The sequence below is a fragment of the Oncorhynchus nerka genome, unplaced genomic scaffold (genome assembly GCF_034236695.1).
Source record: "Oncorhynchus nerka isolate Pitt River unplaced genomic scaffold, Oner_Uvic_2.0 unplaced_scaffold_1092, whole genome shotgun sequence".
Lineage (NCBI taxonomy): Eukaryota > Metazoa > Chordata > Actinopteri > Salmoniformes > Salmonidae > Oncorhynchus > Oncorhynchus nerka.
In genome coordinates this window covers 24,098-50,365 of record NW_027040225.1, presented here as the reverse complement: position 1 = coordinate 50,365, position 26,268 = coordinate 24,098, and the positions used below count along the sequence as shown (strand labels likewise).

The 26,268-nt window shown below is 44.3% G+C and overlaps 1 protein-coding gene across 1 annotated transcript in view; it reads right to left on the bottom strand.

Annotated features, from left to right (window-relative positions):
• The window catches only part of LOC135570121 (eukaryotic translation initiation factor 3 subunit H), a 31,482-nt gene that overhangs the window by 1,313 nt on the left and 3,901 nt on the right, over window positions 1–26,268 (bottom strand). The window contains exon 2 of the mRNA XM_065016190.1: window positions 3,715–3,835. Coding sequence (XP_064872262.1) covers window positions 3,715–3,835 — 121 coding nt within the window. The remainder of the gene's footprint in view (window positions 1–3,714; window positions 3,836–26,268) is intronic.

Here is a 26,268-nt window from a genome sequence, read left to right as displayed (position 1 = left end):
ATAAGGAGGGAGGGGGAGAGAGAGAGAGAATAAGGAGGGAGGGGGAGAGAGAGAGAGAATAAGGAGGGAGGAGGAGAGAGAGAGAGAATAAGGAGGGAGGGGGAGAGAGAATGAGGAATGAGAGAGAGAATGATAGAGAGAGGGAGAGGAGAGAGGGAGAGAAGAGAGGGGAGAGAGAGCGAGGGAGAGGAGAGAGCAAGCGAGCAAGGGAGAGGAGGGAGGAGTGAGCGAGAACAGCTATAAAATCCGACAGACATGACAGACAGGGAGTGATTTGTGTTGGTACATGACAGTGTAAATCAGCGTGTCAGAACCTAAAGGCCTTTTTAATTTGGGGAGGCAGAGCAGAGGACAGGTTGGTGGTGGGGCGTAGATGGTAGGAAACTACCGGTACCTGGATACACATACAAAGCCTGTCAAGCCTGCCAGAAACCAACATCACAATATTCTTGTATAACTAGGCCGATACGGGAAATGACTCCGGGGCCGACACGACTCCGGGGCCGACACGACTCCGGGGGCCGACACGACTCCGACACGACTCCGGGGCGGACACGACTCCGACACGACTCCGGGGCCGACACGACTCCGACACGACTCCGGGGCCGACACGACTCCGACACGACTCCGGGGCCGACACGACTCCGACACGACTCCGGGGCCGACACGACTCCGACACGACTCCGGGGCCGACACGACTCCGACACGACTCCGGGGCCGACACGACTCCGACACGACTCCGGGGCCGACACGACTCCGACACGACTCCGGGGCCGACACGACTCCGGGGCCGACACGACTCCGACACGACTCCGGGGCCGACACGACTCCGACACGACTCCGGGGCCGACACGACTCCGACACGACTCCGGGGCCGACACGACTCCGACACGACTCCGGGGCCGACACGACTCCGACACGACTCCGGGGCCGACACGACTCCGACACGACTCCGGGGCCGACACGACTCCGACACGACTCCGGGGCCGACACGACTCCGACACGACTCCGGGCCGACACGACTCCGACGCGACTCCGGGGCCGACACGACTCCGACACGACTCGGGGCCGACACGACTCCGACACGACTCCGGGGCCGACACGACTCTCGAACGACTCCGGGGCCGACACGAGAAACGCGACTCGGGGCCGACACGAGAAACGACTCCGGGGCCGACACGAGAAACGACTCGGGGCCGACACGAGAAACGACTCCGGGGCCGACACGAGAAACGACTCCGGGGCCGACACGAGAAACGACTCCGGGGCCGACACGAGAAACGACTCCGGGGCCGACACGAGAAACGACTCCGGGGCCGACACGAGAAACGACTCCGGGGCCGACGCGAGAAACGACTCCGGGGCCGACGCGAGAAACGACTCCGGGGCCGACGCGAGAAACGACTCCGGGGCCGACGCGAGAAACGACTCCGGGGCCGACGCGAGAAACGACTCCGGGGCCGACGCGAGAAACGACTCCGGGGCCGACGCGAGAAACGACTCCGGGCCGACACGAGAAACGACTCGGGGCCGACACGAGAAACGACTCCGGGGCCGACGAGAAACGACTCCGGGGCCGACACGAGAAACGACTCCGGGGCCGACACGAGAAACGACTCGGGGCCGACACGAGAAACGACTCCGGGGCCGACACGAGAAACGACTCCGGGGCCGACACGAGAAACGACTCCGGGGCCGACACGAGAAACGACTCCGGGGCCGACACGAGAAACGACTCCGGGGCCGACACGAGAAACTACTGGTATTTAGCGCTCCATCGCAAAATGCACCATTCCATACTGCAGTCAGCCCTCTGGGCTGGGACACTGACATTACAGTGCAGCATCGTACCAAGTTCATCTGAGGCACGACTGTCTCCCTGGTATAGTGGATACATCAACATTATATAGTACCAATATAATATAGTGGATATATCAATATTATATAGTACCAATATAATATAGTGGATACATCAACATTATATAGTACCAATATAATATAGTGGATACATCAACAGTTATATTATATAGTACCAATATAATATAGTGGATATATCAACATTATATAGTACCAATATAATATAGTGGATATATCAACAGTTATATTATATAGTACCAATATAATATAGTGGATATATCAACAGTTATATTATATAGTACCAATATAATATAGTGGATACATCAACAGTTATATTATATAGTACCAATATAATATAGTGGATACATCAACAGTTATATTATATAGTACCAATATAACATAGTGGATACATCAACAGTTATATTATATAGTACCAAGCCTCTGTCTCTCTGGTATTGTGGATACATCAACAGTTATATTATATAGTACCAAGCCTCTGTCTCTCTGGTATTGTGGATCAATCAGTTATATTATATAGTACCAAGCCTCTGTCTCTCTGGTATTGTGGATACATCAACAGTTATATTATATAGTACCAATATAATATAGTGGATATATCAACAGTTATATTATATAGTACCAATATAACATAGTGGATACATCAACAGTTATATTATATAGTACCAAGCCTCTGTCTCTCTGGTATTGTGGATCAATCAGTTATATTATATAGTACCAAGCCTCTGTCTCTCTGGTATTGTGGATCAACAGTTATATTATATAGTACCAAGCCTCTGTCTCTCTGGTATTGTGGATCAATCAGTTATATTATATAGTACCAAGCCTCTGTCTCTCTGGTATTGTGGATCAATCAGTTATATTATATAGTTCCAAGCCTCTATCTCTCTGGTATTGTGGATACATCAACAGTTATATTATATAGTACCAAGCCTCTGTCTCCCTGGTATTGTGGATACATCAACAGTTATATTATATAGTACCAAGCCTCTGTCTCTCTGGTATTGTGGATACATCAACAGTTATATTATATAGTACCAAGCCTCTGTCTCTCTGGTATTGTGGATATATCAACAGTTATATTATATAGTACCAAGCCTCTGTCTCTCTGGTATTGTGGATACATCAACAGTTATATTATATAGTACCAAGCCTCTGTCTCTCTGGTATTGTGGATACATCAGTTATATTATATAGTACCAATATAATATAGTGGATATATCAACAGTTATATTATATAGTACCAAGCCTCTGTCTCTCTGGTATTGTGGATCTGGTTAGCAGCTTCCCTGCAGGACAGTCAGGACAAGTCCCAAATACTACCAGATCTCTTAAATAGTGCACTACTTTAGATGAAAACCCAATGGTCTCTCTCTCTCTCTCTCTCCCTCTCCCTCTCCCTCCTTTCCTCTCTGGAGGAGAGGACTCCCTGTGGACAGGGTCTAAACCTAATTCTATAACGCCACTCTAACACAATCACTGTCCAGGAAGTAGATTATCTCATTATCAACTACAGTGTGTTGATTACATTTTCCCATCATGATAATAGAATGTGTGTGTGTGTGTGTGTGTATCTGTGTGTGTGTGTGTGTGTGTGTGCGTGTGTGTGTGTATCTGTGTGTGTGTATGTGTGTGTGTGTGTGTATCTGTGTGTGTGTGTGTATCTGTGTGTGTGTGTGTGTATCTGTGTGTGTGTGTGTGTATCTGTGTGTGTGTGTGTATCTGTGTGTGTGTATGTGTGTGTGTATCTGTATCTGTGTGTGTGTGTGTGTGTGTATCTGTGTGTGTGTGTGTGTGTGTGTATCTGTGTGTGTGTGTGTGTGTGTGTGTGTGTGTTACCTGGTGTTTCTGCTGCTGTTGCTTGCTGAGGTTACGGCTGTAGGTGTTATACTTGACAATGTCCTGACTCATATCATCCACTCTGTCCATCAGGAGCTGCAGAGACTTCTCCAGGTGGTTACTGAGGGGAGATGAACTTCACATTAGATTACATTGTCCAGGTGGTTACTGAGGGGAGATGAACTACACATTAGATTACATTGTCTAGGTGGTTACTGAGGGGAGATGAACTACACATTAGATTACATTGTCTAGGTGGTTACTGAGGGGAGAGGAACTACACACTACAGATGCTAGGAACAGACAGTGGCGTCTGTAGTCTGAGGGGGGACAGGTTCACTCAGCCGCCCATAGCTCTGGTGTTTCCTCTCTCATCATCCTCTCAGCCGCCCATAGCTCTGGTGTTTCCTCTCTCTCTCTCTCGGTCTCACACAGCCAAGGCCGCGGGACCAGACGGATTACCAGGACGGGTACTCAAGGCATAAACGCTGACCCGCCGGGAAGTGCCTTCGCTGACATGTTCAACCTCTCCCTGACCCCAGTCTGTAAATACCCCCGGTCTGTAAATCCTGAAGCTGGGCGACAGAAGAGGAAATAACTTGTCCCAGTGATGAAAGCTGCCGGGGCGGGGGACATTGCTTACATCCACTATGACAGGCTCATTGTCCACCCCTCCACCCCCTCCCAGAAGTCTGGAAGGGATGAGAGAGCCTATGGGTTCGTAGCTTCAACCCCCGCAGCACAACACACCGACTGACTGCTGAATGTATATTTATATTCTTCTTGCTTTCTTTGTTCTTTTCCATATTAATGTCTGTCTATGAGAAGCTGCCCAGGAAAGGGCTGAAAACGGCCCATATTAATGTCTGTCTATGAGAAGCTGTCCAGGAAAGGGCTGAAAACGGCCCATATTAATGTCTGTCTATGAGAAGCTGCCCAGGAAAGGGCTGAAAACGGCCCATATTAATGTCTGTCTATGAGAAGCTGCCCAGGAAAGGGCTGAAAACGGCCCATATTAATGTCTGTCTATGAGAAGCTGCCCAGGAAAGGGCTGAAAACAGCCCATATTAATGTCTGTCTATGAGAAGCTGCCCAGGGAAGGGCTGAAAACAGCCCATATTAATGTCTATCTATGAGAAGCTGCCCAGGAAAGGGCTGAAAACAGCCCATATTAATGTCTGTCTATGAGAAGCTGCCCAGGAAAGGGCTGAAAACGGCCCATATTAATGTCTGTCTATGAGAAGCTGCCCAGGAAAGGGCTGAAAACGGCCCATATTAATGTCTGTCAATGAGAAGCTGCCCAGGAAAGGGCTGAAAACGGCCCATATTAATGTCTGTCTATGAGAAGCAGCCCAGGAAAGGGCTGAACACGGCCCATATTAATGTCTGTCTATGAGAAGCTGCCCAGGAAAGGGCTGAAAACAGCCCATATTAATGTCTGTCAATGAGAAGCTGCCCAGGAAAGGGCTGAAAACGGCCCATATTAATGTCTGTCTATGAGAAGCTGTCCAGGAAAGGGCTGAAAACGGCCCATATTAATGTCTGTCTATGAGAAGCTGCCCAGGAAAGGGCTGAACACGGCCCATATTAATGTCTGTCTATGAGAAGCAGCCCAGGAAAGGGCTGAACACGGCCCATATTAATGTCTGTCTATGAGAAGCTGCCCAGGAAAGGGCTGAACACGGCCCATATTAATGTCTGTCTATGAGAAGCTGCCCAGGAAAGGGCTGAAAACGGCCCATATTAATGTCTGTCTATGAGAAGCTGCCCAGGAAAGGGCTGAAAACGGCCCATATTAATGTCTGTCTATGAGAAGCTGCCCAGGAAAGGGCTGAAAACGGCCCATATTAATGTCTGTCTATGAGAAGCTGCCCAGGGAAGGGCTGAAAACGGCCCATATTAATGTCTGTCTATGAGAAGCAGCCCAGGAAAGGGCTGAACACGGCCCATATTAATGTCTGTCTATGAGAAGCTGCCCAGGAAAGGGCTGAACACGGCCCATATTAATGTCTGTCTATGAGAAGCTGCCCAGGAAAGGGCTGAAAACGGCCCATATTAATGTCTGTCTATGAGAAGCTGCCCAGGAAAGGGCTGAAAACGGCCCATATTAATGTCTGTCTATGAGAAGCTGCCCAGGAAAGGGCTGAAAACGGCCCATATTAATGTCTGTCTATGAGAAGCTGCCCAGGAAAGGGCTGAACACGGCCCATATTAATGTCTGTCTATGAGAAGCTGCCCAGGAAAGGGCTGAAAACGGCCCATATTAATGTCTGTCAACGAGAAGCTGCCCAGGAAAGGGCTGAAAACAGCCCATATTATGTCTGTATGAGAAGCTGCCCATATAATATATATATAGCCTTAGAAATAAGGGTCAGGAAATCAATAACTTGCTAACATCTGATAACATTTATAGAATTAGCCTTTTCTGAGAATCACTTTGATGATACAGCAGCAGCAATACAAGGATACAGCATCTATAGGAGAGACAGGAATGCTTATGGGGGAGGTGTTGCTGTATGTATTCAGAGCCATATCCCTGTGATGCTTATGGCGGAGGTGTTGCTGTATATATTCAGAGCCATATCCCTGTAATGCTTAGAGAAGATCTCATGTAACATCTATAGAAGAGACAGGAATGCTTATGGCGGAGGTGTTGCTGTATATATCCAGAGCCATATCCCTGTAATGTTTATAGGGGAGGTGTTCCTGTATATATTCAGAGCCATATTCCCTGTAATGCTTATGGGGGAGGTGCTGCTGTATATATTCAGAGCCATATTCCCTGTAATGCTTATGGGGGAGGTGTTGCTGTATATATCCAGAGCCATATCCCTGTAATGTTTATAGGGGAGGTGTTCCTGTATATATTCAGAGCCATATTCCCTGTAATGCTTATGGGGGAGGTGCTGCTGTATATATTCAGAGCCATATTCCCTGTAATGCTTATGGGGGAGGAGTTACTGTATATATTCAGAGCCATATCCCTGTAATGTTTATAGGGGAGGTGTTCCTGTATATATTCAGAGCCATATTCCCTGTAATGCTTATGGGGGAGGAGTTACTGTATATATTCAGAGCCATATTCCCTGTAATGCTTATGGGGGAGGTGCTGCTGTATATATTCAGAGCCATATTCCCTGTAATGTTTATAGGGGAGGTGTTACTGTATATATTCAGAGCCATATTCCCTGTAATGCTTATGGGGGAGGTGCTGCTGTATATATTCAGAGCCATATTCCCTGTAATGCTTATGGGGGAGGTGCTGCTGTATATATTCAGAGCCATATTCCCTGTAATGTTTATAGGGGAGGTGTTGCTGTATATATTCAGAGCCATATTCCCTGTAATGTTTATGGGGGAGGTGTTGCTGTATATATTCAGAGCCATATCCCTGTAATGTTTATAGGGGAGGTGTTGCTGTATATACTCAGAGCCATATCCCTGTAATGCTTAGAGGGGAGGTGTTCCTGTATATATTCAGAGCCATATTCCTGTAATGCTTATGGGGGAGGTGTTGCTGTATATATTCAGAGCCATATTCCCTGTAATGTTTATAGGGGAGGTGTTCCTGTATATATTCAGAGCCATATTCCCTGTAATGTTTATAGGGGAGGTGTTCCTGTATATATTCAGAGCCATATCCCTGTAATGCTTATGGGGGAGGTGTTCCTGTATATATTCAGAGCCATATTCCCTGTAATGCTTATAGGGGAGGTGTTGCTGTATATATTCAGAGCCATATTCCCTGTAATGTTTATAGGGGAGGTGTTCCTGTATATATTCAGAGCCATATCCCTGTAATGCTTATGGGGGAGGTGTTCCTGTATATATTCAGAGCCATATTCCCTGTAATGTTTATAGGGGAGGTGCTGCTGTATATATCCAGAGCCATATTCCCTGTAATGTTTATAGCAGATCTTATGTCAGGTGTTATTGATGTGTTGTGGTTGCAGGTTCAATTGGCACCTGTAAAGCCTTTCATTGTGGGGTGTTGCTGTAGGCCACCAAGTGCTAACAGTCAATATCTAAATCATGTGTGAAATGCTTGATAGAGTATGTGATGTAAACAGAAGCTTCTCACTGTAACCAGTGTCTGTAATCTGGTTCAGGTTATTAATCAACCCACTCAACAGGAAGCTTCTCACTGTAACCAGTGTCTGTAATCTGGTTCAGGTTATTAATCAACCCACTCAAGAGGAAGCTTCTCACTGTAACCAGTGTCTGTAATCTGGTTCAGGTTATTAATAAAACCCACTCAAGAGGAAGCTTCTCACTGTAACCAGTGTCTGTAATCTGGTTCAGGTTATTAATCAACCCACTCAACAGGAAGCTTCTCACTGTAACCAGTGCCTGTAATCTGGTTCAGGTTATTAATCAACCCACTCAACAGGAAGCTTCTCACTGTAACCAGTGTCTGTAATCTGGTTCAGGTTATTAATCAACCCACTCAACAGGAAGCTTCTCACTGTAACCAGTGTCTGTAATCTGGTTCAGGTTATTAATCAACCCACTCAAGAGGAAGCTTCTCACTGTAACCAGTGTCTGTAATCTGGTTCAGGTTATTAATCAACCCACTCAACAGGAAGCTTCTCACTGTAACCAGTGTCTGTAATCTGGTTCAGGTTATTAATAAAACCCACTCAAGAGGAAGCTTCTCACTGTAACCCGTGTCTGTAATCTGGTTCAGGTTATTAATCAACCCACTCAACAGGAAGCTTCTCACTGTAACCAGTGTCTGTAATCTGGTTCAGGTAATTAATCAACACACTCAACAGGAAGCTTCTCACTGTAACCAGTGTCTGTAATCTGGTTCAGGTTATTAATCACCCAACCAGGATGTTTACAAACACTACAGTAACAAGATCATCCACATGTATCGATCACGTCTACTAATACTGTAGAACTTTGTGTATCCGTACCCATTGGATGCAGTGATCACAGTGTAGTGGCTATATACAGGAAGGACAAAGTTCAGCCGGGCCTTAAATAGTATATAAGAGATCATACAAAACATTTAACTGTGACTCTTATGTGGATGTTGTTAAACATATTTGTTGATGTGATTAATAAGGAACATCCAGACGCTCCTCTTGATGAATATATTAAAATAGCCTTTTCCAATTATTGATAAACAAGCACCTGTTAAGAAACTGACTGTCAGAACTGTTAAAGGCTCCGTGGATCGATGAGGAAATGATGAAACTGACTGTCAGAACTGTTAAGGCTCCGTGGATCGATGAGGAAACTGACTGTCAGAACTGTTAAAGGCTCCGTGGATCGATGAGGAAATGACGGTTAGAACTGTTAAAGGCTCCGTGGATCGATGAGGAAACTGACTGTCAGAACTGTTAAAGGCTCCGTGGATCGATGAGGAAACTGACTGTCAGAACTGTTAAAGGCTCCGTGGATCGATGAGGAAACTGACTGTCAGAACTGTTAAAGGCTCCGTGGATCGATGAGGAAACTGACTGTCAGAACTGTTAAAGGCTCCGTGGATCGATGAGGAAATGACTGTCAGAACTGTTAAAGGCTCCGTGGATCGATGAGGAAACTGACTGTCAGAACTGTTAAAGGCTCCGTGGATCGATGAGGAAACTGACTGTCAGAACTGTTAAGGCTCCGTGGATCGATGAGGAAACTGACTGTCAGAACTGTTAAAGGCTCCGTGGATCGATGAGGAAACTGACTGTCTGTTAAGGCTCCGTGGATCGATGAGGAAACTGACTGTCTGTTAAGGCTCCGTGGATCGATGAGGAAACTGACTGTCTGTTAAAGGCTCCGTGGATCGATGAGGAAACTGACTGTCTGTTAAGGCTCCGTGGATCGATGAGGAAACTGACTGTCTGTTAAGGCTCCGTGGATCGATGAGGAAACTGATTGTCGGCACTGTTAAGGCTCCGTGGATCGATGAGGAAACTGACTGTTAGAACTGTTAAGGCTCCGTGGATCGATGAGGAAATGAAGAAACTGTATTGGTTGAAAGAGATGGGACAAAAGGAAGTGGCTAATAAGTCTGTCTGTACATCTGACTGGCCGACTTCCTGCCGAATTGAGAAATGATACGACTCGACTCATCAACAAAAAAAAGAAGAAACTGTACGATGAAGCCAAGATCAACAATATAAAAACGTACTTTAAATGGAATTATGGGTAGAAAAGAGCGATTCTACTCCGTCTCTCATTGAATCAGATGGCTTATTCATTACAAAACCATTTGATGTTGCCAATTAGCTTCGTGATTATTTCATTGCCAAAGTGGGAAAGTTTAGGAGGGGGAAAAATGCCAGTGAGCAATTGTGCTCATGCATAAAACAACTAATGAAAAGGAAATGCATTGGGATTTTATAAAGTTAGTGAGGGAGATGTGGAAATCAATCAATCAATAATGAACAACCCTCCTGGCATTGACAACTTAGAAGGAAAGCTAGTGAAGATGGTAACTGACTCTAGCCACTCCTATCGGTCATTATCTTTAATCTAGAGGGGAGTCTGTCTTCCGTCTAGGCCTGACGACAAAGTCATTCCGCTCCCCAAGAACGGTAAAGGGGCCTTTAAAAATGGCTCTAACGGCAAAACCTTTCAGCTTGTTGCCAGCTCTTAGAAAACTGTTGGGGGGGAGAAAGAAAACAAAGTGTTTCGACCAAATACAAGACTATTTCTCTGTAAACAAAATTAACAACAAGTCTTTCAGCTTATAAAAGAACTCAACATGTACTGCACTGACAAGTGACTGATGATTGGTTGAAAAGAATAAGAAGATTGATTGATGACAGCTTGGCACACTCTTGGCATTCTCTCAACCAGCTTCGTGAGATGAGTCACCTGGAATGCATTTCAATTAAAAGGTGTGCCTTGTTACAAGCTCATTTGTGCCATTTCTTTCCGTCTTAATGAGTTTGAGCCAATCAGTTGCGTTGTGACAAGGTGGGGGGGATATACAGAAGACAGCCCTATTTGGAAACAGACCAAGTCCATATTATAACAAGAAAAGCTTAAATAAGCAAAGAGAAACGGCAGTCCATCATTACTTTAAAAGACATGAAGGTCAGTCAATGTGGAGAATTTCAAGAAAGTTTCTTCCAAGTTACAGTCGCATAAACCATCAAGCGCTATGATGAAACTGTCTCTCATGAGGACCGCCACAGGGAAAGGAAGACCCAGAGTTACTCTCTGCTGCAGAGGATAAATTCATTAGAGTTACCTGCACCTCAGATTGCAGCCCAAATAAACGCTTCACAAAGTTCCAGTAACAGACACTTCTCAACATCAACTGTTCAGAGGAGACTCGTGAATCGGTCTTTCATGGTCGAATTGCTGCAAAGAAACCACTACTAAAGGACACCAATAACAAGAAGAGACTTGCTTGGGCCAACAAACACGAGCAATGGACATTAGACCGGTGGAAATCTGTCCTTTGGTCTGATGAGTCCAAATTTGAGATTTTTGGTTCCAACCGCTGTGTCTTTGAGAGACGAAGAGGAGGTGGACGGAGGATCTCCACATGTGTGGTACACACACACACCCGTTCATAAGTTTGGGGTCACTTAGACGTGTCCTTGTTTTTGAAAGAAAAGCTCATATTTTGTCCATTAAAATAACATCAAATTGATCAGAAATACAGTGTAGACATTGTTAATGTTGTAAATGAGTATTGTAGCTGGAACCGGCTGGTTTTTAAAGGAATATCTACACTGGCGTACAGAAGCCCATTATCAGCAACCATCACTCCTGTGTTCCAATGGCATGTTCTGTTAGCTAATCCAAGTTTATCATTTTAAAAGGCTAATTGATCATTAGAAAACCCTTTTCAGATATGCTAACATAATTGCAAACTGTTGTATGATTAAAGAAGCAATAAAACTGGCCTTCTTTAGACTAGTTGAGTATCTGGAGCGTCAGTATTTGTGAGTTCGATTACAGGCTCAAAATGGCCAAAAACAAAGACCTTTCTTCTGAAACTCGTCGGTCTATTCTTGTTCTGAGAAATGAAGGCTATTCCATGTGAGAAATTGCCAAGAAGCTGAAGATCTCGTACAACGCTGTGTACTACTCCCTTCACAGAACAGCGCAAACTGGCTCTAACCAGAATAGAAAGAGTGGGAGGCCCCGGCTCACAACTGAGCAAGAGGACAAGTACATTAGAGTGTCTAGTTTGAGAAACAGACTCCTCTCACAAGTCCTCAACTGGCAGCTTCATTAAATAGTACCCACAAAACACCAGTCTCAACGTCAACAGTGAAGAGGCGACTCAGGGGTGCTGACCTTCTAGGCAGAGTTACTCTGTCCAGTGTTTGTGTTATTTTGCCCATCTTAATCTTTTCTTTTTATTGGCCAGTCTGAGATATGGCTTTTTCTTTGAAACTCTGCCAAGAAGGCCAGCATCCCCGGAGTCGCCTCTTCACTGTTGACGTTGAGACTGGTGTTTTACGGGTACTATTTAATGAAGCTGCCAGTTGAGGACTTGTGAGAGGAGTCTGTTTCTCAAACTAGACACTCTAATGTACTTGTCCTCTTGCTCAGCTGTGCACCGAGTCAGTCCACCTTGTGAATGAATGGATGAATAAATGGAAGAATCTCTCTACAGATTTCTCTCTACACTGATCTCCTTCACCTCAGAACAGAGTGTTTTGGATAAAAAAAACATTCACATCTCTCTTATAACCTGCACTCAATTAACCTTCCCTCTCATGCCCCTGCTCCTTGTTCACAACCCTTTCAGAGAGGGCTGGGGCACAGGAGAGGGCCTGCTGAAACCCCTTTCAGAGAGGACTGGGACACAGGAGAGGGCCTGGTAGAAACCCCTTTCAGAGAGGACTGGGGCACAGGAGAGGGCCTGCTGAAACCCCTTTCAGAGAGAACTGGGGCACAGGAGAGGGCCTGCTGAAACCCCTTTCAGAGAGGGCTGGGGCACAGGAGAGGGCCTGGTAGAAACCCCTTTCAGAGAGGACCTGCTGAAACCCCTTCAGAGGGGACTGGGGAACAGGAGAGGACCTGGTAGAAACCCCTTTCAGAGAGGACTGGGGCACAGGAGAGGGCCTGCTGAAAACCCTTTCAGAGAGGACCTGCTGAAAACCCTTTCAGAGAGGACTGGGGCACAGGAGAGGGCCTGCTGAAACCCCTTTCAGAGAGGGCTGGGGCACAGGAGAGGGCCTGCTGAAACCCCTTTCAGAGAGGACTGGGGCACAGGAGAGGGCCTGCTGAAACCCCTTTCAGAGAGGGCTGGGGCACAGGAGAGGGCCTGCTGAAACCCCTTTCAGAGAGGACTGGGGCACAGGAGAGGGGAGGGCCTGGTAGAACCCCCTTTCAGAGAGGGCTGGGGCACAGGAAAGGGCCTGGTGAAAACCCTTTCAGAGAGGACTGGGGCACAGGAGAGGACCTGGTGAAAACCCTTTCAGAGAGGACTGGGGCACAGGAGAGGGCCTGCTGAAACCCCTTTCAGAGAGGGCTGGGGCACAGGAGAGGGCCTGGTAGAAACCCCTTTCAGAGAGGACCTGCTGAAACCCCTTCAGAGGGGACTGGGGAACAGGAGAGGACCTGGTAGAAACCCCTTTCAGAGAGGACTGGGGCACAGGAGAGGGCCTGCTGAAAACCCTTTCAGAGAGGACCTGCTGAAAACCCTTTCAGAGAGGACTGGGGCACAGGAGAGGGCCTGCTGAAACCCCTTTCAGAGAGGGCTGGGGCACAGGAGAGGGCCTGCTGAAACCCCTTTCAGAGAGGACTGGGGCACAGGAGAGGGCCTGCTGAAACCCCTTTCAGAGAGGGCTGGGGCACAGGAGAGGGCCTGCTGAAACCCCTTTCAGAGAGGACTGGGGCACAGGAGAGGGGAGGGCCTGGTAGAACCCCCTTTCAGAGAGGGCTGGGGCACAGGAAAGGGCCTGGTGAAAACCCTTTCAGAGAGGACTGGGGCACAGGAGAGGACCTGGTGAAAACCCTTTCAGAGAGGACTGGGGCACAGGAGAGGACCTGCTGAAACCCCTTTCAGAGAGGGCTGGGGCACACGAGAGGACCTGCTGAAAACCCTTTCAGAGAGGGCTGGGGCACAGGAGAGGACCTGCTGAAACCCCTTTCAGAGAGGGCTGGGGCACAGGAGAGGGCCTGCTGAAACCCCTTTCAGAGAGGGCTGGGGCACAGGAGAGGGCCTGCTGAAACCCCTTTCAGAGAGGACTGGGGCACAGGAGAGGGCCTGCTGAAAAACATGTTTTAGTGCTTCTGAATGGAAGGGATCAACACTATGGACTAATACCACAACACTATAGACTAATACCACAACACTGTGGACTAATACCACAACACTATGGACTAATACCACAACACTATGGACTAATACCACAACACTGTGGACTAACACCACAACACTATGGACTAATACCACAACACTATGGACTAACACCACAACACTATGGACTAATACCACAACACTATGGACTAACACCACAACACTATGGACTAATACCACAACACTATGGACTAACACCACAACACTATGGACTAATACCATTTACATTTACATTTAAGTCATTTAGCAGACGCTCTTATCCAGAGCGACTTACAAATTGGTGCTTTCACCTTATGACATCCAGTGGAACAGCCACTTTACAATAGTGCATCTAGGTCTTTTAAGGGGGGGAGGGGGAGAAGGATTACTTTATCCTATCCTAGGTATTCCTTAAAGAGGTGGGGTTTCAGGTGTCTCCGGAAGGTGGTGTAATACCACAACACTATGGACTAATACCACAACACTATGGACTAATACCACAACACTACTAATACCACAACACTATAGACTAATACCACAACACTATAGACTAATACCACAACACTATGGACTAATACCACAACACTATGGACTAATACCACAACACTACTAATACCACAACACTATAGACTAATACCACAACACTATGGACTAATACCACAACACTATAGACTAATACCACAACACTATGGACTAACACCACAACACTACTAATACCACAACACTATGGACTAATACCACAACACTATAGACTAATACCACAACACTATAGACTAATACCACAACACTATGGACTAATACCACAACACTATAGACTAATACCACAACACTATGGACTAACACCACAACACTATGGACTAACACCACAACACTACTAATACCACAACACTACTAATACCACAACACTATGGACTAATACCACTATGGACTAATACCACAACACTATGGACTAATACCACAACACTATGGACTAATACCACAACACTATGGACTAATACCACAACACTATGGACTAATACCACAACACTACTAATACCACAACACTATAGACTAATACCACAACACTATGGACTAATACCACAACACTATAGACTAATACCACAACACTATGGACTAACACCACAACACTACTAATACCACAACACTATGGACTAATACCACAACACTATAGACTAATACCACAACACTATGGACTAATACCACAACACTATGGACTAATACCACAACACTATGGACTAATACCACAACACTATGGACTAATACCACAACACTATGGACTAATACCACAACACTATGGACTAATACCACAACACTGTGGACTAATACCACAACCCTATGGACTAATACCACAACACTATGGACTAATACCACAACACTATGGACTAATACCACAACACTATGGACTAATACCACAACACTATGGACTAATACAACAACACTATAGACTAATACCACAACACCATGGACTAATACCACAACACTATGGACTAATACAACAACACTATGGACTAATACAACAACACTATGGACTAATACCACAGCACTATGGACTAATACCACAACACTATGGACTAATACCACAACACTATAGACTAATACCACAACACCATGGACTAATACCACAACACTATGGACTAATACAACAACACTATGGACTAATACAACAACACTATGGACTAATACCACAGCACTATGGACTAATGCAACACAAGAGATCCTCTCTTCTGATAGGCCGACCTGCCAACAGGAATGAGATATAACATGGTATAACTAATGGCAAGGACATGTCACGATGCATGTTAATGACACCTGGTTTTAAGAAGGAACAAAACACTGTTCTCAGAATATGACGATGACCAATGTGGCCGATGTGAAGACGACACAGTGGAAATGACTATCAGATCTATTACCTGTTAAGATGTGAAGCATCTCTGTCCACACGGACAGAAGGACCAAGCAACGCACGAGGCAATCTGACAACTTCAGAAAACCGATTTGGCCAGACATTTCATGGCTAGAATCCGCAACAGGGCCCCACGGGGGAGGAGAGAGAGAGAGAGTTCAGAACTATTCATACTCCTTTACATATTCTACAGGGGAGGAGAGAGAGAGAGAGAGAGAGTTCAGAACTATTCATACTCCTTTACATATTCTACAGGGGGAGGAGAGAGAGAGTTCAGAACTATTCATACTCCTTTACATATTCTACAGGGAGGAGAGAGAGAGAGAGAGAGAGAGAGAGTTCAGAACTATTCATACTCCTTTACATATTCTACAGGGGAGGAGAGAGAGAGAGAGAGAGAGAGAGAGAGAGTTCAGAACTATTCATACTCCTTTACATATTCTACAGGGGAGGAGAGAGAGAGAGAGAACTAGAGACTCCTTTACATATTCTAGAGAGAGAGAGAGAGAGAGAGTTCAGAACTATTCATACTCCTTTACATATTCTACAGGGGAGGAGAGAGAGAGAGTTCAGAACTATTCATACTCCTTTACATATTCTACAGGGGAGGAGAGAGAGAGAGTTCAGAACTATTCATACTCCTTTACATATTCTACAGGGGAGGAGAGAGAGAGAGTTCAGAACTATTCATACTCCTTTACATATTCTACAGGGGAGAGAGAGAGAGAGAGAGTTCAGAACTATTCATACTCCTTTACATATTCTACAGGGGAGGAGAGAGAGAGTTCAGAACTATTCATACTCCTTTACATATTCTACAGGGGAGAGAGAGAGAGAGTTCAGAACTATTCATACTCCTTTACATATTCTACAGGGGAGGAGAGAGAGAGAGAGTTCAGAACTATTCATACTCCTTTACATATTCTACAGGGGGAGGAGAGAGAGAGTTCAGAACTATTCATACTCCTTTACATATTCTACAGGGGAGGAGAGAGAGTTCAGAACTATTCATACTCCTTTACATATTCTACAGGGGAGGAGAGAGAGAGTTCAGAACTATTCATACTCCTTTACATATTCTACAGGGGAGAGAGAGAGAGAGAGTTCAGAACTATTCATACTCCTTTACATATTCTACAGGGGAGGAGAGAGAGAGAGTTCAGAACTATTCATACTCCTTTACATATTCTACAGGAGAGGAGAGAGAGAGAGAGAGTTCAGAACTATTCATACTCCTTTACATATTCTACAGGGGAGAGAGAGAGAGTTCAGAACTATTCATACTCCTTTACATATTCTACAGAGGGAGAGAGAGAGAGAGAGTTCAGAACTATTCATACTCCTTTACATATTCTACAGGGGAGGAGAGAGAGAGTTCAGAACTATTCATACTCCTTTACATATTCTACAGGGAGAGAGAGAGAGAGTTCAGAACTATTCATACTCCTTTACATATTCTACAGGGGAGGAGAGAGAGAGTTCAGAACTATTCATACTCCTTTACATATTCTACAGGAGAGGAGAGAGAGAGAGAGTTCAGAACTATTCATACTCCTTTACATATTCTACAGGGGAGGAGGAGAGAGAGAGAGAGTTCAGAACTATTCATACTCCTTTACATATTCTACAGGGGAGGAGAGAGAGAGTTCAGAACTATTCATACTCCTTTACATATTCTACAGGGGAGGAGAGGAGAGAGAGAGTTCAGAACTATTCATACTCCTTTACATATTCTACAGGGGAGGAGAGAGAGAGTTCAGAACTATTCATACTCCTTTACATATTCTACAGGAGAGAGAGAGAGTTCAGAACTATTCATACTCCTTTACATATTCTACAGGAGAGGAGAGAGAGGAGAGAGAGAGAGAGAGAGAGAGAGAGAGAGAGAGTTCAGAACTATTCATACTCCTTTACATATTCTACAGGAGAGGAGAGAGAGTTCAGAACTATTCATACTCCTTTACATATTCTACAGGAGAGGAGAGAGAGAGAGTTCAGAACTATTCATACTCCTTTACATATTCTACAGGGGAGGAGAGAGAGAGAGTTCAGAACTATTCATACTCCTTTACATATTCTACAGGGGGGAGAGAGAGAGTTCAGAACTATTCATACTCCTTTACATATTCTACAGGGGAGGAGAGAGAGAGAGAGTTCAGAACTATTCATACTCCTTTACATATTCTACAGGGGGAGAGAGAGAGAGTTCAGAACTATTCATACTCCTTTACATATTCTACAGGGGGAGGAGAGAGAGAGAGAGTTCAGAACTATTCATACTCCTTTACATATTCTACAGGGGAGGGAGAGAGAGAGAGAGTTCAGAACTATTCATACTCCTTTACATATTCTACAGGGGAGGAGAGAGAGAGAGAGTTCAGAACTATTCATACTCCTTTACATATTCTACAGGGGAGGAGAGAGAGAGAGAGTTCAGAACTATTCATACTCCTTTACATATTCTACAGGAGGAGAGAGAGAGTTCAGAACTATTCATACTCCTTTACATATTCTACAGGGGAGGAGAGAGAGAGTTCAGAACTATTCATACTCCTTTACATATTCTACAGGGGAGGAGAGAGAGAGAGAGTTCAGAACTATTCATACTCCTTTACATATTCTACAGGAGAGAGAGAGAGTTCAGAACTATTCATACTCCTTTACATATTCTACAGGGGAGGGGAGAGAGAGAGAGTTCAGAACTATTCATACTCCTTTACATATTCTACAGGGGGGAGAGAGAGAGAGTTCAGAACTATTCATACTCCTTTACATATTCTACAGTAGAGGAGAGAGGAGAGAGTTCAGAACTATTCATACTCCTTTACATATTCTACAGGGGGAGAGAGAGAGTTCAGAACTATTCATACTCCTTTACATATTCTACAGGGGAGAGAGAGAGAGTTCAGAACTATTCATACTCCTTTACATATTCTACAGGGGAGGAGAGAGAGAGAGAGTTCAGAACTATTCATACTCCTTTACATATTCTACAGGGGAGGAGAGAGAGAGTTCAGAACTATTCATACTCCTTTACATATTCTACAGGAGAGGAGAGAGAGAGTTCAGAACTATTCATACTCCTTTACATATTCTACAGGGGAGGAGAGAGAGAGTTCAGAACTATTCATACTCCTTTACATATTCTACAGGGGAGGAGAGAGAGAGTTCAGAACTATTCATACTCCTTTACATATTCTACAGGGGGAGGAGAGAGAGAGTTCAGAACTATTCATACTCCTTTACATATTCTACAGGGGAGGAGAGAGAGAGAGAGAGTTCAGAACTATTCATACTCCTTTACATATTCTACAGGGGAGGAGAGAGAGAGAGAGTTCAGAACTATTCATACTATTCATACTACCTTTACATATTTACAGGAGGAGAGAGAGAGAGTTCAGAACTATTCATACTCCTTTACATATTCTACAGGGGAGAGAGAGAGTTCAGAACTATTCATACTCCTTTACATATTCTACAGGGGAGGAGAGAGAGAGAGAGAGTTCAGAACTATTCATACTCCTTTACATATTCTACAGGGGAGGAGAGAGAGAGTTCAGAACTATTCATACTCCTTTACATATTCTACAGGGGAGAGAGAGAGAGTTCAGAACTATTCATACTCCTTTACATATTCTACAGGAGGAGGAGAGAGAGAGAGAGTTCAGAACTATTCATACTCCTTTACATATTCTACAGGGGAGAGAGAGAGAGTTCAGAACTATTCATACTCCTTTACATATTCTACAGGGGAGAGAGAGAGAGTTCAGAACTATTCATACTCCTTTACATATTCTACAGGGAGAGAGAGAGAGAGTTCAGAACTATTCATACTCCTTTACATATTCTACAGGGAGGAGAGAGAGAGTTCAGAACTATTCATACTCCTTTACATATTCTACAGGGGAGGAGAGAGAGAGAGAGTTCAGAAGTATTCATACTCCTTTACATATTCTACAGGGAGGAGAGAGTTCAGAACTATTCATACTCCTTTACATATTCTACAGGAGGAGAGAGAGAGAGAGAGTTCAGAACTATTCATACTCCCAGGGGAGAGAGAGAGAGTTCAGAACATATTACATTCTACAGGAGAGAGAGAGAGTTCAGAACTATTCATACTCCTTTACATATTCTACAGGAGGAGAGAGAGAGTTCAGAACTATTCATACTCCTTTACATATTCTACAGGAGGAGAGAGAGAGAGAGTTCAGAACTATTCATACTCCTTTACATATTCTACAGGGGAGGAGAGAGAGAGAGTTCAGAACTATTCAATACTCCTTTACATATTCTACAGTAGAGGAGAGAGAGAGAGTTCAGAACTATTCATACTCCTTTACATATTCTACAGGGGAGGAGAGAGAGTGAAAGAGTTCAGAACTATTCATACTCCTTTTACATATTCTACAGGGGGAGGAGAGAGTGAGTTCAGAACTATTCATACTCCTTTACATATTCTACAGGGGAGGAGAGAGAGAGTTCAGAACTATTCATACTCCTTTACATATTCTACAGGAGAGAGGAGAGAGAGAGAGTTCAGAACTATTCATACTTTTTTACATATTCTACATTGGTTGTTGAGATTGGAGAGAGAGAGTTCAGAACTATTCATACTCCTTTACATATTCTACAGGGAGGAGAGTCAGAGAGAGTTCAGAACTATTCATACTCCTTTACATATTCTACAGGGGAGGAGAGAGAGTTCAGAACTATTCATGACTGCTTTACATATTCTACAGGGGAGGAGAGAGAAGGTTCAGAACTATTCATACTCCTTTACATATTCTACAGGGGGGAGAGAGAGAGTTCAGAACTATTCATGGCTCCTTTACATATTCTACAGGGGAGGAGAGAGAGAGTTCAGAACTATTCATACTCCTTTATTCACATATTCTACAGGGGAGGAGAGAGAGAGAGAGTTCAGAACTATTCATACTCCTTTACATATTCTACAGGGGGAGAGAGAGAGAGAGAGTTCAGAACTATTCATACTCCTTTACATATTCTACAGGGGAGAGAGAGAGAGTTCAGAACTATTCATACTCCTTTACATATTCTACAGGGGAGGAGAGAGAGAGAGTTCAGAACTATTCAAACTCCTTTACATATTCTACAGGGAGGAGCTGAGAGAGAGAGAGTTCAGAACTATTCATACTCCTTTACATATTCTACAGGGGAGAGAGAGAGAGAGATCAGAACTATTCATACTCCTTTACAATAATCTACATGTTGTTGTGCTGCAGCCTGAATTCAAAATGGATTCCATTTATTTAAAACAAAATAGTGAGGGGAAATTCTTTTATACCCCCATAATGACAAAGTGAAAACATGTTTTCGATTTTTGTGTGAAAATGAAAATTTAATTTCTACAAGAGAGAGTTTGACGCACACACACACACACACACACACACACACACACACACACACAACACACACACACACACACACACACAAATGGCCTTTATAAAAAGCACTTTAGGGAAATGCACTTTTACATTACAGCAGCTTTTATAACACAGAGGGAGTAGTGAGGGGAAATGGGGTCTTTCTGTGGAAATGTCTCTAAGAGCTTACACCTGGAGTGTGCAAAACCCCATTATCATTTTTATTTTTTATGATTCAAGCTCTGTCAAATTGGTTGTTGATCATTGCCATAGATGTTCAAGTAGATTTAAATCTAAACTCTGCATCTCAGGAATAGTCACTGTCTTCTTGGAAAGCAACTCCAGTGTAGAGCGTCTGCTAAATGACTTAAATGTAAATGTAATGAGATTTGGCTTTTATAACTCAGTGAGAGAGGGTTATTGACCTGCTGAAATGTGAATTAATCTCCTTGTGTCTAGTGGAAAGCAGAATGGTTTTTCTCTAGGATTGTACCTGTGCTTAGCTTATAACACAGAGTTTTTTATCCTGAAAAACTCCCTTAGTCCTTAGCGATTACAGGCATACCCATAACATGATGCAGCCAACACTATGCTATAAAAATACGTAGAGTGGTACTCAGTAGTGTGTTTTATGCCCCAAACATAACACTTTGTATTCAGGACCAAAAAAGTAGTGAGTCTGCAATGGTTATCTTTTATAAATTTTTTAAAAAATATTTGTATTCTGTACAGGCATCTTTCTTCTCAGTCTGTGAAAGATGGCTTTTATAACACATTGTGGATAACAACACTGAACAAAAATATAAAAAATGCAACATGTAAAGTGTTGGTTTATAACACAGAAATAAGATGAGAAATGGTTTTATAACACAGAAAGAACAAGTGATCTCTCAAATGGTGCACACATATGTTTACATCCCTAGTGAGGGATGGCTTTTCTCCTGTGCCAAGATAATGGCTTTTATAACACCTGAGAGGTGTGGCAGTATCAATAAAGTGATGATTATAACACAGAGAGAGAGAGTAGTGAGGGGAAATGGCTTTTATAACACAGAGAGAGAGGAGTAGTGAGGGGAAATGGCTTTTATAACACAGAGAGAGAGGAGTAGTGAGGGAAATGGCTTTTATAACACAGAGAGAGAGGGAGTAGTGAGGGAAATGGCTTTTATAACACAGAGGGAAATGGACAGGAGTAGTGAGTGAGGAAATGGCTTTATACACAGAGAGAGGGAGAGGGAAATGGCTATTATAACACACAGAGAGAGGGAGTAGTGGGGGAAATGGGGAGAGGGAGTAGTGGGGGAAATGGCTTTTATAACACAGAGAGAGAGGGAGTAGTGAGGGGAAATGGCTTTTATAACACAGAGAGAGAGGGAGTAGTGAGGGGAGAGGGAAAGTAGTGAGGGAGGGAAATGGGGGGAGAGGATTAGCACCACTAGGGGTAGACAGCACCACTAGGGTAGACAGCACCACTAGGGGTAGACAGCACCACTAGGGGTAGACTAGGGTAGACAGCACCACTAGGGGTAGACAGCACCACTAGGGGTAGACAGCACCACTAGGGGTAGACAGCACCACTAGGGGTAGACAGCACCACTAGGGGTAGACAGCACCACTAGGGGTAGACAGCACCACTAGGGTAGACTAGGGTAGACAGCACCACTAGGGGTAGACAGCACCACTAGGGGTAGACAGCACCACTAGGGGTAGACAGCACCACTAGGGTAGACTAGGGTAGACAGCACCACTAGGGGTAGACAGCACCACTAGGGTAGACTAGGGTAGACAGCACCACTCCAGTTCCCACATCAGCACCACAGGTGGGAGTTCTTGAGACAGAACCTCCTCAAACATGGGCTCAAAACCAATCATGGCCTTCTTCAATCTGGGGAGGGGAGAGAAAATCAGCACTTCAGTTCAATTATAGTCAGACAGCACCCAGTTCAATTCAGGGGTCAATGATTCAGCACCAGTTCTCAAAGTAGATTCAACCCAGTTCAATTCAAAGTCATGATTCACCAGTTACCTGCTGGAGTTCAATTGAGTCAAGTTCAGTTGTTTGTCAATGATTCCACAGTTCATTCTTCTCCTCCAGTTCCCACAGTCAGAACGTTCAATCAGTCAATGATTGGGAGTTCTTCAAAGTCAATGATTCAAACCAGTTCCTCAAACATGTGCTCAAAACCAATCATGGCCTTCTTCAATCTGGGGAGGAGGGAGAGAAAATCAATCACTTCAGTTCAATTCATAGTCAATGATTCAACCCAGTTCAATTCAAAGTCAATGATTCAACCCAGTTCAATTCAAAGTCAATGATTCAACCCAGTTCAATTCAAAGTCAATGATTCAAACCAGTTCAATTCAAAGTCAATGATCATTCAAACCAGTTCAGAGTCTAATTCATAGTCAGTCTCTCTCTTCAATTCATTCAATTCAACCCAGTTCAATTCAAATGATTCAAACCAGTTCAATTCAAAGTCAAGTCTAGATTCAACTTCCAGTTCAATTCAAAGTCAATGACATTCCAAATTCCAGTTCAATTCAATTTGAGTCTCTCTCTTCCTGTTGTCTAATTCCAGTCCATCTCTTCCAAAATTGTGCAGTCTCTCTCTTTGAAGTCTAATTTGCAGTTCTCTTCCTGTAGAGTCTATAATTCAGTGCAGTCTCTCTTTTATAAAAGTCTCTCTTCCTGTAGGATCATAGTGACAACATAACAGTGCAGTCTCTCTCTCTTCCTGTAGAGTCTAGTCTAATTCAGTGCAGTCTCTCTCTTCCTGTAGAGTCTAATTCAGTGTCTCTCTCTTCCAGTCTCTCTCTTCCTGTAGAGTCTAGTCTAATTCAGTGCAGTCTCTCTCTTCCTGTAGAGTCTAGTCTAATTCAGTGCAGTCTCTCTCTTCCTGTAGAGTCTAGTCTAATTCAGTGCAGTCTCTCTCTTCCTGTAGAGTCTAGTCTAATTCAGTGCAGTCTCTCTCTTCCTGTAGAGTCTAGTCTAATTCAGTGCAGTCTCTCTCTCTTCCTGTAGAGTCTAGTCTAATTCAGTGCAGTCTCTCTCTTCCTGTAGAGTCTAATTCAGTGCAGTCTCTCTTCCTGTAGAGTCTAGTCTAATTCAGTGCAGTCTCTCTTCCTGTAGAGTCTAGTCTAATTCAGTGCAGTCTCTCTCTTCCTGTAGAGTCTAGTCTAATTCAGTGCAGTCTCTCTTCCTGTAGAGTCTAGTCTACTTCAGTGCAGTCTCTCTTCCTGTAGAGTCTAATTCAGTGCAGTCTCTCTCTTCCTGTAGAGTCTAGTCTAATTCAGTGCAGTCTCTCTCTTCCTGTAGAGTCTAATTCAGTGCAGTCTCTCTCTTCCTGTAGAGTCTAGTCTAATTCAGTGCAGTCTCTCTTCCTGTAGAGTCTAGTCTAATTCAGTGCAGTCTCTCTCTTCCTGTAGAGTCTAATTCAGTGCAGTCTCTCTCTTCCTGTAGAGTCTAGTCTAATTCAGTGCAGTCTCTCTCTTCCTGTAGAGTCTAATTCAGTGCAGTCTCTCTCTTCCTGTAGAGTCTAATTCTAATTCAGTGCAGTCTCTCTCTTCCTGTAGAGTCTAGTCTAATTCAGTGCAGTCTCTCTCTTCCTGTAGAGTCTAATTCAGTGCAGTCTCTCTCTTCCTGTAGAGTCTAGTCTAATTCAGTGCAGTCTCTCTCTTCCTGTAGAGTCTAATTCAGTGCAGTCTCTCTCTTCCTGTAGAGTCTAGTCTAATTCAGTGCAGTCTCTCTCTTCCTGTAGAGTCTAGTCTAATTCAGTGCAGTCTCTCTTCCTGTAGAGTCTAGTCTAATTCAGTGCAGTCTCTCTCTTCCTGTAGAGTCTAGTCTAATTCAGTGCAGTCTCTCTCTTCCTGTAGAGTCTAGTCTAATTCAGTGCAGTCTCTCTCTTCCTGTAGAGTCTAGTCTAATTCAGTGCAGTCTCTCTCTTCCTGTAGAGTCTAGTCTAATTCAGTCTAATTCAGTGCAGTCTCTCTTCCTAGTCTAATTCAGTGCAGTCTCTCTCTTCCTGTAGAGTCTAGTCTAATTCAGTGCAGTCTCTCTCTTCCTGTAGAGTCTAGTCTAATTCAGTGCAGTCTCTCTTCCTGTAGAGAGTCTAATTCAGTGCAGTCTCTCTCTTCCTGTAGAGTCTAATTCAGTGCAGTCTCTCTCTTCCTGTAGTCTAGTCTAATTCAGTGCAGTCTCTCTCTTCCTGTAGAGTCTAATTCAGTGCAGTCTCTCTCTTCCTGTAGAGTCTAGTCTAATTCAGTGCAGTCTCTCACTTCCTGTAGAGTCTAATTCAGTGTCTCTCTCTTCCAGTCTCTCTCTTCCTGTAGAGTCTAATTCAGTGCAGTCTCTCACTTCCTGTAGAGTCTAATTCAGTGCGGTCTCTCTCTTCCTGTAGAGTCTATTTCAGTGCAGTCTCTCTCTTCCTGTAGAGTCTATTTCAGTGCAGTCTCTCTCTTCCTGTAGAGTCTAGTCTAATTCAGTGCAGTCTCTCTTCTTCCTAATTCAGTGCAGTCTCTCTTCCTGTAGAGTCTAATTCAGTGCAGTCTCTCTCTTCCTGTAGAGTCTAGTCTAATTCAGTGCAGTCTCTCTTCCTAGAGTCTAGTCTAATTCAGTGCAGTCTCTCTCTTCCTGTAGAGTCTAATTCAGTGCAGTCTCTCTCTTCCTGTAGAGTCTAATTCAGTGCAGAGTCTAATTCAGTGCAGTCTCTCTCTTCCTGTAGAGTCTAATTCAGTGTCTCTCTCTTCCAGTCAGTCTCTCTTCCTGTAGAGTCTAATTCAGTGCAGTCTCTCTCTTCCTGTAGAGTCTAATTCAGTGCAGTCTCTCTCTTCCTGTCAGCAGTCTCTCTCTTCCTAGAGTCTAATTCAGTGCAGTCTCTCTCTTCCTGTAGAGTCTAATTCAGTGCAGTCTCTCTCTTCCTGTAGAGTCTAATTCAGTGCAGTCTCTCTCTTCCTGTAGAGTCTAATTCAGTGCAGTCTCTCTCTTCCTGTAGAGAGTCTAATTCAGTGCAGTC